Source organism: Citrus sinensis, chromosome 3 (assembly GCF_022201045.2).
Source record: "Citrus sinensis cultivar Valencia sweet orange chromosome 3, DVS_A1.0, whole genome shotgun sequence".
Lineage (NCBI taxonomy): Eukaryota > Viridiplantae > Streptophyta > Magnoliopsida > Sapindales > Rutaceae > Citrus > Citrus sinensis.
In genome coordinates, this window is record NC_068558.1 from 48,323,183 (window position 1) to 48,337,528 (window position 14,346).

Below are 14,346 nucleotides of genomic sequence, written 5' to 3' on the forward strand. Positions count from 1 at the left end.
GCGAAAATTTTGTGGATTTTTTATAATTATTTTCTAGAAAAGGATTGGGTTTACAAAAAGTACGAGGTAGTAATATCACCACCCTTATCTATATGTATAATTTAATTCTAAGAAAAAAAGTTAATTTTGGAAAATTACCACCATTGTTTCCTCTAAATTTAACAAGATTTAAAAAAATAATAATAATTGCAGCCTAGCCATTGCTTACAAAGTGTACTCCTTTCTATTTTATTGCATAGATTTCATAACTTTTTAATGATATCATAAAGGCAATTTAAATATTTAACATACTGATGTTTGCAAAAAAAAAATCAAATTCTATCCAATGATTGCAAAAAGTATTAAATTTTCACTCATTGTTGAGCTAAACTTCAAGGATCATTTTACCAAATTTCTCTTACACCCATGAGACTTATGCAATTTGTAATTTCTGGTGGACTATTGAACAATTTCAAAATTCTTGATTTTTTTTTTCTGAAATTAGAGAAGACAATAAGTGGATGATTGATTTTTTCTCATTCGTTATTGACGCATATTTTTGTAACACATTTAAAATTAAGAAAACAGTTTAAACATACACTAATATTATCATGTTTATTGTTTTACATTTCTTGTTCTCTTTTTGCAAATTGCACTAATGTTACAAAATTACTTTCAAGATCCTACAAATCTCAAAGGGGGAAAAATTATAGAAACTAGGATAAATTCATTTTTTTTTATACATGAGACTATTGCCCAAACTACAACTTATATTACATGAGATTATAACTGATATTTACAAATTAGACTATTACTGGAGTAGTTTACATAAATTCTTATGAAATTCTGCCCAAATTTTTAACTCTCACTAATATTCCAAGGATATATACTTCACTCACACTTGGTAAATAAGAAGACTATATTCACTCAATTATACATTATAGGGAAATTATCATTCGTATACCCTTAATTTATTCCGTTATAAAAAATACTACAACACTTTGAGGGTGTATCAATCGTTCACTCTAAGTTGACAAAATGTATTTGCCATCCACCAAATCGTTAATTGCCGTTTAAATAAAATGACATCAGAAGGGTAATTTAATCTTTTCATATGATATAAGTGATAATTTAAGGATATACAAGTGATAATAAAAGAATTTAAGGGTATACAAGTGATAATTTTTCTTTGCTTTAATTTAACTTTCAAACGGCAGCTAACGGTTTGATGGTCGGCAGATAACTTTTATAAATTTAGGGTGGACGATTGATACACCCTCAAAGTGTTTGAGTAATTTTGATAGTAGAGTAAATATATGATATACAAATGATAATTTCCCAACAATATAATTAAAGAATGATCGCGGGAGTTTGAAGTTTGAACTCTTGCCCTCCAATGTCAAAGGCCGAGTGGTCTGTGATTAATTAATTTGAATTGCAAAAAGTAGACCGAAATTTTCAAAACAGTGCGTTTAATTAAGAACAAACTAAAGTAAGCATTTGGAACGAGGGCATGACTGATGAGGCCTTGGACAGAATGATTACGTAGCCTGGGCATAGACAGAAGTATATGAAAAGCAGGCGAATGATTGTGGAAACAACGAAATCTGGTTAATACATTAATTTATACAGGAGTCTCTGCCGTTTGTTGCCTGTTGTTGCAGGCACCCACCGGCAGCAATGATCCAAAACTGCAAATAAGTCAGTGTCACTATCTGTGTGGTCTGCATTCCTCTCTGGAGTCATTTTTTTTCTTATTTTTAACCACCTTTTTTCCCCAAAAAAAAAAATTAAAACAAAAGAAACCACCATATTAATATATTATTATCTAAGAGAAATTACCCAAATATTAAATTGCAAATTCAGTAAACTTAATTACTTTCGTGAAATTCTAAATTTTTCTATAGTCAATTATTTTGATTGGAACTATTTTTGAGTATATTTTGATTCTACCTCTTTATATTCTACATTATGACACCGCAGTTGTCCCAAACATACCAATAACGTAAACGGTTACCGTAACAATTAATGCAATATGCATGAATAATTTCACACGCTTGCCATGTCCCATTCATCTGAAGAGCACAGTGCGCGCGCCCTTGGCCTTGGGTGCATTCAGTGAACACAACAAATTAGTTCTATCCGGGTTACGACTCTAAATCTTAAACCTGGTTTTAATTGGTCAAGGGAAAGCCGGCCATCGCTTTCACTCACCGAACAGTTCATAGCAATTAATTAACTGTTGCGTTTAGAGTAGTGCATGCAGAGTATCGTGCCCGTTATTCTGATATCATTATAAATTAAAAATGAAGTGTAATAGGAAATTTTCATTTGTGGTTTGTAGCCATTGACAGTGACAGTCCCACCACTTGAAAGATCTGAGCTCTGGTAGCAGCTGAGCTTATTCATTCTAATGCAGTCCAGGGGCCCTGATTGGAAGAGGGTTCGGTAAGGTAAGTCCAGTAATTACACTTATTATTAATAGGGAGTTCCTATGTTACATGAACCCACAAGAACCACACAAATTGTGGAACCCATATAGTTGTGTGGTTCTTGTAGGATGTGTATGTTACATGAAATGTAACATAGCAAAATCCTTATTAATATATTGAACTTTTTTTTTTTTGGCCCTTTTAATTTTGAATGGTCATCATCTATTCATATTCACACAAATCGGTTAGGAGTTCCTACCCTACCTCATTAATTTAGCATGTACTAGAGTTAGGACCAGTTTGCTGGAATGTGTGGCTGGTATTAGCTTAAGGTTATTGAAAGTTTATGTTGTTTATATGCTAATTAGAAAATATTTCTTAGGCGCAGATATCTACAATTTTATACCAGATGACAATTGTATTGATTAGTACTCTATGAATAAGATCTGCTTTAAGAATTAACTAAGTTAATTAACTTTTCAATCTACGAAACTTTTGAGTTGTCCTTGATCATGGATAGATATGCTCCTGTAAACTGATAATATGCCTCAGCAATTTAAATTCAAAGTGATTATGAACTAAATAATTGTTCTATTTTGTGTCCACACGCACACTATTTTTATGTATAAATTCTCTCCTTCTAAGGTCAATTCGGTAATTTAAGGGCTATTTCGGAGTGTCAAATTTCATACGATCATTGGAAAGCTTTGTTTTCTTCGTATTTGCTAGCTATACCTTACAACAATATATACTTAGGCCACATTATTTTAAAGCCTCTATAAAAGGCAGCAAGCTGTTGAACCGAAACTACAAGGAAAGCTAGATAGCGCGAATGATATATAATTAAGAAAAGGTGTATATTAAGGGAAGAAGTAAAAGATGAGTAGATCAGGAGGAGGAATGGAGCCGGTGGCAAACTTTGGGCCAAACGGGCAGCAGCACTCGAGAGAGCGGTGTGGCCATTTCCAGATGCCATTACATTATCCACGATTCACCAGAGCTGACTATGAGTCCATGCCCGAATGGAAGCTCGAATGCGTGCTCAAAGAATATGGCCTGCCAGTCACTGGAAATGTTGAACAGAAGAGAAAGTTTGCCATGGGAGCTTTCCTGTGGCCTTAGCTAGTTGAAAGTTCTTACCTTAATTTAATTATCTAATTTGTAGTTTGTTCTCTTCTTTTCATTTTGTCTTGATTACTTTAAAAGCAAGTATTATATAAATGCATCTATGCGCGCATGAAATTAAGTTAGTTATGGTTTCTGGCGTAGTTAATATTAATACGTTGTACGTTGGTTTGTTTAATTTCAAGTCTATAATCAGCTGGGTATTGTTTAGATGCCGATGCTGCGTATGCTTAAGGAAATGTTCACTGATTGATTTAATTGATATTAATTTGTGATTTCCTCATTTTATTTTATATATGGCTGTGATTAATTATGATTTATGCTTCTGTTGGGTTGCTACTATCAACTTCTTGGAAAAGATGTGTGTGCATGGTCAAAGCTTCTGACGATAATGGCGAATTTCAGCCTTGTTAGCGGTCCATTGCACGCTCCGGACCGGAGGAGGATTCTCCATTCACGCGTGGGCGTAGGCATGGCCCTTGTTTATTATGATGAAGATGCTGCCGGCCTGTGGTGTTAATAAAGAATGACGAGCAAAAGTTGAAATAGAAAATCAACAGCAATTTAATAAAGAGTGCTGCTATTGAGACTCAAGAACGACAAAAGGAAGACAGAAACGGCAACATATGCTGTCGTTTTCTATCCTCTCTCTTTAGAAATGAGCATGCGTGAATTTTAAGTTAGACCCACAATCAATTTAAAAAATTAAATTAAACATAATGCGTGAGCCAATAAAGCATTAACAAGAATTTTTTTTTCTCTCTCACCTCTCTTTTAGCTGGAATAGAAACCACAAACTCATTCACGCACGCACTCTTTACTTCCCTTTCGACAAACCATAGAATCACACCCACAATCAACAATCAGCCACGCACTCTTACTTTCCGTTTGACAAACCACATACGACGGATGAGCCCACAGACGACGGACCACCACCATCACGTGATCGAGGGAGTAGAACTCACGCGGTGGTGCGTTGGAGCCACGGTTCTTTGAGCTAAAAGGTCGGCGTTCCTGTTGGTTTTCATCGGCGAGGATGGTAGGGAAACGACGGTCGGGTTCCAAGCTTCAGATCAATACCTTGATCGGTTGGTGGAGTTGCCGGGATCGTGAAATCCAACCGGGTCACGTTCGTGGGTCGGGTCGGGTTCGCGGTTTTTGAGTTAAATCGATGGCGTTCTTGTTGGTTTTCGGCGGCAAGGATGGCAGGGAAATGAGGGCCGACTTCCAAGCTTCAGATCAATACCTTGATTGGCCGGTAGAGTGGGCGGGATCGTGAAATCCAACCGGGTCACGTTCGCGAGTTGGGTTCGTGGGTCAAACTGGGTCAACCTCTCTCCCTTCTCATCTCCTCATCCACTCACAAAGCGCCACACCACGGCTCCCCTTAGCCAGGTTGTTGCTGCTGGAATTGTTTTTGCTGGAAGTGTTATTGGAATTTTTTTTGCTGAAAGTGTTACTGGTACTGGAATTGATGCTGGAGTTGTTGCTGCTGGAATTTTTTTTTTTTTTTTTTTGTGTTTGTGTGTTTTTGTTTGTCTCTGTTTCTATTCTTGTCTCAACTACAAGCTTCTATAATAAGTGTTTGGCCTCGGCACAAAATCAATGTTTGTAATAGAGATAATCAATAAAAGTTAGTTCAGTTTTCCAATTTTGTCAGTTTGGTATGGGCACAAAATTTTTTATGTTCTGATTTATTTTCGAAACAGAGCAGAGCTCACAACGTGTTGCCTAACTGAAATGAATTGAAGCAAAGCAGAGCGACATCGTTTGATGAAAAGGGAATGCTCACACGGTGCTAAGCTGAAATTAAGAGGAAAAAAGATTAAAATTAGTTTCCTATCTTCTCTATCTCTCTTGGGAGATTTGCTGGATAAAGTATAAGGAAAAAGATAAAATGAAGAAATTTGAGCTGCTTTTCCATTTTTTTATTCTTTATTTTATTATTTATTATGGTCCCATGCATTTTTGAATTGGCGTAAGGCAACGCGTGAAACCACACTAATTTTGGTCGTCATTTAGTCTTCCTTTAGTTTGTTTACCATTTTCCTTTAATAAAAATAAAAAGAAAGGTACAGCAAAGACACGTCCAACGGGGCTGAAATTCGACCGGAAGCGAATAAGGCCCAACTTCCACGTAGGCCTAAACTCAGCCTGCAATTGAGTTTTCAATTTTGTACTAAATATTTGTTGCGATTAATAATTAATTGAAATAAAGAAAACAAAACACTCTTAAACAAATAGCAAATTATTAACGTAACGAGTAAATATGTCAACGAATTAATGATTTTGCCCCGATCGGATGATGAATTGGTTTGTTAAGAGGTGAATATGAAGATATTATGAAGCGGGTTTTGTTCGGTGAATTCTCAACTTTAGCACGGGACCCATTGCATTCAACTCATTCGCTTTCCCTGTCTCTCTGAGTAATTTATTCAAGTCCTTCACTAAGGCTAATTAAGAAAGCTCCGAAGAAGAAGAGCGGAGGAGCAATGGATGGAGGTATGTGAGGGGCCGAAAGGGCCAAAATTGCACTATCCAAGATGCACTACACTCGAGCTGACTGCGAGTCCATGCCTGAGTGGAAGCTTGATCTTTTGCTTCAAGATTATGGCCTAACACTACCACTCGTTGGAAATGTCGACCAGAAGAGTATGTTTGCCATCGAAGCTTTTCTCATGGCCTAATTAATTAATTCATATTCTCTTTGCTATTTATTTTTTTGTTTAAAGCATCCGATTTCCGGCGACCGTATTGGGCCCCGACTAATTCGGATTCGGAGTATAGTCACAGTTAAGGCTCTTTACCCCTCCCAAATGGTGTGTTTAGTGAGGATCTCTTTGCTATTTATTTTATTCTGCTACCGCCTACAATAATCCTTATTAGTGTTAACGACATCGCAGTAAGGCCTAACTACGGCCCAAGAAAAGGAAGCGTCACTCGAAAGTGCATGATTAGACTTAACCAAGGCCCATCAAAAGTAACATAAAAAAAATAGTATTTAATGCTCACATACCGCGCACGTTAGCGCTAACCGGATAATTCAAGTTTGATCAGGCACACGCTCGTCAGTGAGTGTGATTCAGTCAGTGTTCACGCTTCAGTCTTCACCGTATATAAATGTCATCATAATTCCCGGGATTCAGATATCTCATCTCGTATATTTCCCTCTCTTATTACCTTTTCAAAAAGCACCAACACCACAGCTAGAGTAGATTCTTTCGTCTCGCATTTTCTTCCATCCAAAAACCCTAATTTAATTTTTCATTCGGGATAAATTGAAAAAAAAAAATGCCGAGAGAAATTATCACTCTGCAGGTGGGGCAATGCGGGAATCAGATCGGAATGGAGTTCTGGAAACAACTCTGCCTCGAACACGGCATCAGCAAAGAAGGCATTCTCGAAGACTTCGCTACTCAGGTCCTTTCTCTTCTCTCTCTCTCTCTCTCTTTTTTCATTTTCCATTGTTTGCTTTTCTTTTAAAGTTTTCTTCCACGCATGCGCGCGCGCGCAAGGGCTTGCTATTTAGTTGCCGTGGGAACTGTCAATAACTAATTACACGATGGATTCTCATTTAATTGAAAGATGTTTGTTTGGTTTTACTTGTTTCCTCTGATAATTTTCATTTTTCATTTTGACAAATTTGTTTTTAGCAAATTTTATGTGAAAATTTGATTAATGTGAATTATGTTAGGGTTTTTCTTAGGTTGTTATTGATTAATGAGACTGTTAGATTAACCTGGAATTCTCATTTTCGCCTAGTAAATGCTTGGCTGCTACAAATACATATGAATGAATTCAATTTCGATCTATGTAACTTTCATGTTCACCGTTTTTTAGCTTTCTATTCCTGTTGTGGTGTGATACCATCATGGGATCTAATTTCCTGGGATCAAGGCTTGGTTCTGTTGGGTTATAGAATTCTTCAAGAAGTTCTTTGTTGGCTTTTATCTCAAGTGACAGCACTGATTACAATGGCCAGTCATTTAAGAAATGTAGGGATACAGGATTGACCCCATATAGTTTTAAGTCATAACAAACACTGAGATTGTGGATAAATTGAGTCTGCAAATCTTATTCAGGTTTAGCTACAGATAACGATTTGTCAATGTTTACTCTTTCTGCTATATTTGACAAATGGAGGGCTGGTATTCATCCATCTCATCATTATTGCTGTGGCAGGGAGGTGACAGGAAAGATGTATTTTTCTATCAAGCTGATGATCAGCATTATATTCCCCGAGCTTTACTGATAGATTTGGAGCCGAGAGTGATAAATGGAATTCAAAATAGTGAGTATAGAAATCTCTACAATCATGAGAACATCTTTGTTTCTGATCATGGTGGGGGTGCCGGAAATAATTGGGCCAGCGGATATCATCAGGTATTCTACTTGTCATTCATACTATGACATACTTTCTTTGAGTCAATGTCAATAAGCAAAGAATTCTTGCATATCCTGTCAAGAATTGAATGTAGATTTCTTTGATGTCTACCTTAACATTATGCACTACAGAACACATAAACGGTCACTCCATCTGTTGATTATTGTTAACGATTTTTCTTTCTAAATTATCATAAATGAATGCATATAATTGTGGTTCATATTGTGGGCCTTCATGTGGGCCATATTTTGAAATGATTGAATGGGGACGCAAATGTGAATTTTCTACAACATTGAAGTTTAATAGAAGTTTCCAGACCAGTCTGCTTGTTCATGCGGATAGTTGTGATAAATTGAAGGCTATAGTGAGTTGGAGGTTGTAATTGGTCCTGTGTCTAGAAGCAGTACTAATCTTTATAAATTGCTGATAATTTTGGAAGAGCTACTCATGATGCAACATCCAATTGAAAACTTAACCCTTTTTTTGCCCATTCCTTAAACCTTGTAAGGAAATAATTTAGACAATCAAGTGGGTGGTTTGCTATTTTCCTGGATGGCATGTTAAAATTACACGAATTTCTTGTTAGTTAATTGGAAGTGACCTTTTTGGTTATGAGATATCACTTAATTATTCAGGAGTTGTAATTTGTGTTTGTGTCTCAACAGGGGAAAGGTGTTGAAGAGGATATCATGGATATGATTGATAGAGAAGCTGATGGAAGCGATAGTCTTGAGGGATTTGTTCTATGCCATTCAATTGCTGGAGGAACAGGCTCAGGTCTCTTTACCTTTCATCACCTTGTTCCTGTATATTAAAATTTTTGAAGTTTTTTTAAGTGAAATATTTCACTCATGAATTTAATTGAAGTTTACTGTTTGGTTATATGAATCTTATTTGGATGAATCCATAAGTACTCTGGAAAACAAAAAGACAAATAAAATGACCGCTCAGTAGGGGCAGATGAACTATGCAGGTTGATATTTGCAGCTTTGAATTTCCAAAATTTTGATTTATTGTCTACATAGCTTACCATTGCTAATAATAGTATATATTTGATGACTTATGTACATCATTCTTGATTTTGAGTGTCTCTTCATCATGCATTGAAGGTATGGGTTCATATTTGTTGGAGACTTTAAATGATCGCTATAGCAAAAAGCTGGTTCAGACATACAGTGTATTTCCGAACCAGATGGAGACAAGTGATGTGGTGGTCCAACCGTACAACTCTCTCTTGACACTCAAGCGACTGACCCTAAATGCTGATTGTGTTGTTGTTCTTGACAATACTGCACTGAATCGAATTGCTGTGGAGCGCCTACATCTGCAAAATCCTACATTTGCTCAAACTAATTCATTGGTTTCCACTGTAATGTCTGCAAGCACAACCACATTGAGGTATCCAGGATACATGAATAATGACTTGGTTGGTCTTCTTGCCTCTCTAATTCCAACGCCGAGATGCCATTTTCTCATGACAGGATACACACCCCTAACTGTGGAACGTCAAGTAAGTTTTGAACATCCTGTTGTCTGCATCTGCACCTTTGCAGAAATTTGTATTTTTATGCATTTAATTTTTTTCGGTTGATTGTGTGGGTTATAGAAAAGTTTCAGTCAACTATTATTCTGCATTCCAAGATTTGACTGGAGTCTAAGAAACTCTCTACTTCTTTTTATTCAGTGGAGGATTGATATGTGTTATAAAGATGACCTAATGCAATAATTTTCACTTACAGTGAAGAAATATCATGTACTCAAATAAAAAGAAAAAAAAAAGTATTATCACATCAAGTTATTTCACTTTCAATCTTCAATAGTACCAAATTGTTATTCTACAGCCCAGGGTCCAACTTGAAGCTTGGGCTATTACATTTTAGAGGAGCTGCTTGACCAATTAAATCTCCAAAGTTCAGCAATTTATGAAATGGAAGCTGAAAGAGTGTAGCAGGATTGGTTCTGATGGAGTTGTTACTCTTTTTAGTATCATATAATTATTTTTTATATCTTATTCTTTCAAATTGGGTTTTGCATTTGTTGCCCTTAAAAGAGGAGGCTTTTAGCTGCAGTCTGATGCAAGTATATTCTCCTTGGCAGGCTAATGTGATCCGTAAAACTACTGTACTAGATGTTATGAGAAGACTGCTGCAGGTGAGAAACTTTTTCTAAAACTAATTCAATAAAGTGCAGATAGGCATTCTTCTGACCACTTTTTCTTCAGACCAAAAATATCATGGTTTCTTCTTACGCTCGTACAAAAGAAGCTAGTCAGGCTAAGTACATTTCTATATTGAATATCATTCAAGGAGAGGTGGACCCTACTCAGGTAATTTTATCATATATTGTTCATGTGGTTGCTATTACTTTTTCTTTTTTCTGGTTTGAAGATATATTATTCGGGCTTATGAGTGAACAAGCTACCTAGTTTCTTATCTTTGGCCTTTAAAACTTGGGAAATTATGCTCTTTGGTTTTTTTTATATGTTGCCTCTATGGCACCCGTTAAAAGTATATTTTTCTCCCTGGTTTGTTAAAGGGGCAAGTGTTACAGTGGTGGCAGATCATTTATATTGACCTAGGTTCAATTTGATTGAAACTTTACATCATGGTGTAATTGTACACACTATTATAGAGCTGATTGAAGATGGTAATGTTATTGGGCTATTTTTCTCTCTGTTATATTTTTTGGAACTTTTTGTAAAATGTTAGACTACTTTAATTCATCTTGCTTGTTTGAACTGCAATTGCCTTACAATAAACTCAAGGGGATTGCATTGATTTGCTGATTTGCTCTTTTGTCAGGTGCATGAAAGTTTACAGAGGATTCGTGAAAGAAAGCTTGTCAACTTTATTGAGTGGGGCCCTGCAAGTATTCAGGTCCTCTCCATTGAATTAGCAATCTTCTGGTCTTCATTCTTTTGACTTGAACTTGTGGCTCAATGCTGGGTTTAATATGACTTTTGCTGTTTGAGTTCCTTTTGTAGGTTGCTCTCTCTAGAAAGTCGCCATACGTTCAAACTGCACATAGGGTAGGATTTCATATCTTGTCTTTATTCACTATTTTTCATCCTTTCTAATGATATACAATCATTTTGAATCTTACTGGGGATATCAACCTTTTTTGACTATAAACATATATGTTGTATTTGTAAGGTTAGTGGTCTCATGCTGGCAAGCCATACTAGTATCAGGCATCTCTTCAGCAAATGTTTGAGCCAATATGAGAAGTTGCGAAAAAAGCAAGCCTTTCTTGACAACTACCGAAAGTTTCCAATGTTTGCTGTAAGTTTCCAGCTTCACTACTGACATGATCAAATTCTGCTATGATTTGACAATTTTGCATATACCATCGGAATAATAAATTATTTTCCTCTCTTGTTATATATGCATTTACGCGTATGTTGTTTGATCATAAGATATTATTGTATTTGAATAAAATGTACGTCTCTATTTGAGGAATCAATTTTATACATCTGATAAATGTTCTAATAAATTGGGCACAGATTGTACTGTTCTCCTCATACCTTATTGACATAGGCCCTTTATGAATAATAGTCACTTAAGCTTGTGCTAGTTTTATCGACTGCTTGTGTTACATTTGCATATTATTTTGATGAAATATCAAACATTGGCAGGACAATGATCTTTCAGAATTTGATGAATCAAGGGACATAATTGAGAGCTTGGTTGATGAATATAAGGCTTGTGAATCCCCAGATTACATCAAATGGGGAATGGAGGTTTGTGATATGGCCCTGATGTCTTATGCCCTTAGTTCCTTGTGGATCTTACTGATTTACTTGATGATTTTATACAGGATCCTGACCACATTCTAACAGGAGAAGGCAATGCCACTGGATCAGTGGATCCAAACTTAGCAGTGTGAATAAACCAGGTAAGCTAAAATTGCATTATCCTTGAAAATTAGGAGTCTATGTTCTACGTTGCATGTATGTGCATGCCAAGCTTATATAACTGGCTCTGCTTGTAGTGGGGTACTTTTCAGAGGACAATTTTTATTGTTATACTGTCCAATAACTGGCCAAAAACCTGAGGAAAAGATTTATCCACTAAATGGTTAAATGTCATGTTCTTCTAATAGGTTACTGCATTAGATGATTGTATAATCAGTTAGAGCATCAATATATCGCATCTCAAAAATTTCTAGTAGTACAACTATAGTTGTGGATTCAATTTTTTTGCCCTTAAATAATCATTAGAAAGCTAAATTCCTGCACCAATGGCTCTCAACACTTACCAATGGGTTACAGCGACCATCCTTTTGTAGCTCTTTCTTTATATTTTACTTGAAGCTTTGGCATTGCAAGTGCTAGTGAAATCTTTGTATGTATTCTTTTAGAAGCTACTGAAGTAGCCTTAATGTTATAATTGCAAGGTTTGAATTCCCACAGTGTTTTCTCCATGGTTCACTCATGTAGATGTAGTATTATCTGATTTCCTTGGGGAAGCTTCTTCCCCCACCCACCCCTCCCCTTTTGAGTCAGAGAGTTGACTATCTTCAATTTTGTGACTATCTTCGATTTTGCTCACTACAGGATGTAGCCTTTTGGTGAAAGCATGCTGGAAGGAGAATTGTAATTAAACATGGGTGTTTGTATTTGAAGTTGTTCCTGTTGTGTGGAACGTTGAGTGATTTATAGTGCATTCAAGTTTTGGGTGTTTTTGTTTCAACTGATATTTATTGATACCCAAGTCTGAGAAATGCAGAATGTCACTGTTTTCATCAGATTGCCTTTGTTTTCCCCTAAAATCTAAAGAAATCCAGGCAGCACAGCTGGAGCCAGAATTTCAAAATTTCTGGCGTGGATTGACCTCTTCTTACAACTGATGGCTGATATGTTTCTCGTTTTCCTTATTCTATTGATGTATTATTTAATTCTTGGTCAGGATTTTGCATCATCTAAATATTTTTGAGAAAATTCTGTCATGCTACCATACTTCCCATGTACCCTATTGTCGTCATTCGTTAGAGCAAAACATAGCATGTGGTGCATTGTGCGTACCACATGTTTTTTAGTCTCATTTATGATTGTGTTGACTGTCTTCTTCTTACTCAGTATCCTTTTGATATCATTATAATTATACAAGTTTCTCTTTTCTCTGAGTTTTAGATCCCATATTACTGAGAGCCCCTAAGAAATTGAGTTTTGAATCCCAGGTCACCTCTAGGCTGCCCCTATCAAATTGCTTATACCGAAAAACAATTTCGTGGTTTGAGAGATCGGATTAAAATATGTATAAAACATGGTTCTTTTATTTGTTTGATAGCCTGTGGCAACTGTAGTCTGCTGCGGGGCAACTAGAAAAGATAATGATTACGAAATGTAACGGTTAGGAACGGTCGAGATGAGACCGGCAATACAAGCTGTAATCGACTGTCGTAGGTGACTTAACTTCAAGGACAGATAAGAAAAGAGCAAAGAATTTCTGTTCCTTGTGTTACGTTTGTTAGTAGGACGTGGAATGCTACTGCTCCCCTAATTCTCCTTGACTGCGGTTATAGGTACAAATTGTGTGCAATAAAAAATCAAACTAATTTGAAGAAATTGAAATATTTGTAAACATGTTTTTAGTGCCTAGAGGAATCAAATACCTCCTAATACAATTATTTAATTGCTAAATAAAATGTTTCGGTTTACCATTATTGACATTGATACTAGTTTAAACACTAGTTTACGGAACTAAAGATTAGGAGAACAATAGACTCTAAAATCCCTAGAATTATATAAACACGATAATTACGATAATAATTTAAAAGAGATAAAAATAACCTAACATTTATTTTGTAAAGATTTATTTTTTAGAAGACCACATCAACTGCATGGTCACAATTTTGTATGGTTAGAGAAGAGAATTTACATAAATTGAATTTAAAATAAAAAAATTGGTTTTAAATTTTTTTTCGTGGCACTTATTCTATAACTTGTTACACATCATACCTTATATTATTTAGGATGGAAAGATGGTTGTTTGTCAATCATTACTTTATTTCGCCAACCACATGCCTTCATTTACTTTTTTTTTTTTTTTTAAATGTGCAATTAGCTCCGCAAGACCACAATGGATTCATCGAAGTCTCGAATCAGTTGTGGTGTCCAGATAATAATACTCGTAAACGCATGAGAGGCATCTTGTAACAACTTTAAAAACAATGAAATTAGCCGTTAAATCCGTTATAATTTTGAATGGTAGGTGGGGCACGTTCGCAGGAAAAAGAATTGGGTGACAACTTGGCTGACAGTCTGTAGCCGAATGAAGCTTTAGTTTTAGTAGGGAGTCACATGGCCTTCTTGTCGTATAATCAACCATCACTAACCTCAATCTAAGTGGACCCCGACGCAAGCACAAATCAAATTACAATTATACCCTTGATCGATTGCTGGATTTCTCTATATCTCATCCTCAT

The 14,346-nt window shown here is 36.0% G+C and overlaps 1 protein-coding gene across 1 annotated transcript; it reads left to right on the forward strand.

The window, feature by feature from the left end:
- Positions 1-6,563: 6,563 nt before the first annotated feature.
- Positions 6,564-12,764, forward strand: LOC102610352 (tubulin gamma-1 chain). Its single transcript, XM_006491171.4, has 12 exons — positions 6,564-6,956; positions 7,719-7,919; positions 8,586-8,697; positions 9,030-9,430; positions 10,018-10,071; positions 10,142-10,246; positions 10,722-10,796; positions 10,904-10,948; positions 11,073-11,201; positions 11,555-11,659; positions 11,737-11,814; positions 12,476-12,764. The coding sequence occupies exons 1-11, from the start codon at positions 6,828-6,830 to the stop codon at positions 11,803-11,805; spliced, it is 1,425 nt and encodes a 474-aa protein (XP_006491234.1). The 5' UTR covers positions 6,564-6,827; the 3' UTR covers positions 11,806-11,814; positions 12,476-12,764.
- The last annotated feature ends 1,582 nt before the right edge of the window (positions 12,765-14,346 follow it).

Bases quoted from the DNA above. Each gene is read 5' to 3' on its own strand.
- LOC102610352 (XM_006491171.4), top strand. From the start codon at position 6,828: ATGCCGAGAGAAATTATCACTCTGCAGGTGGGGCAATGCGGGAATCAG. The intron at 9,431-10,017 runs GTAAGTTTTGAA...TCTCCTTGGCAG, and splicing joins CCCTAACTGTGGAACGTCAA to GCTAATGTGATCCGTAAAAC. The intron at 11,660-11,736 runs GTTTGTGATATG...GATTTTATACAG, and splicing joins ACATCAAATGGGGAATGGAG to GATCCTGACCACATTCTAAC.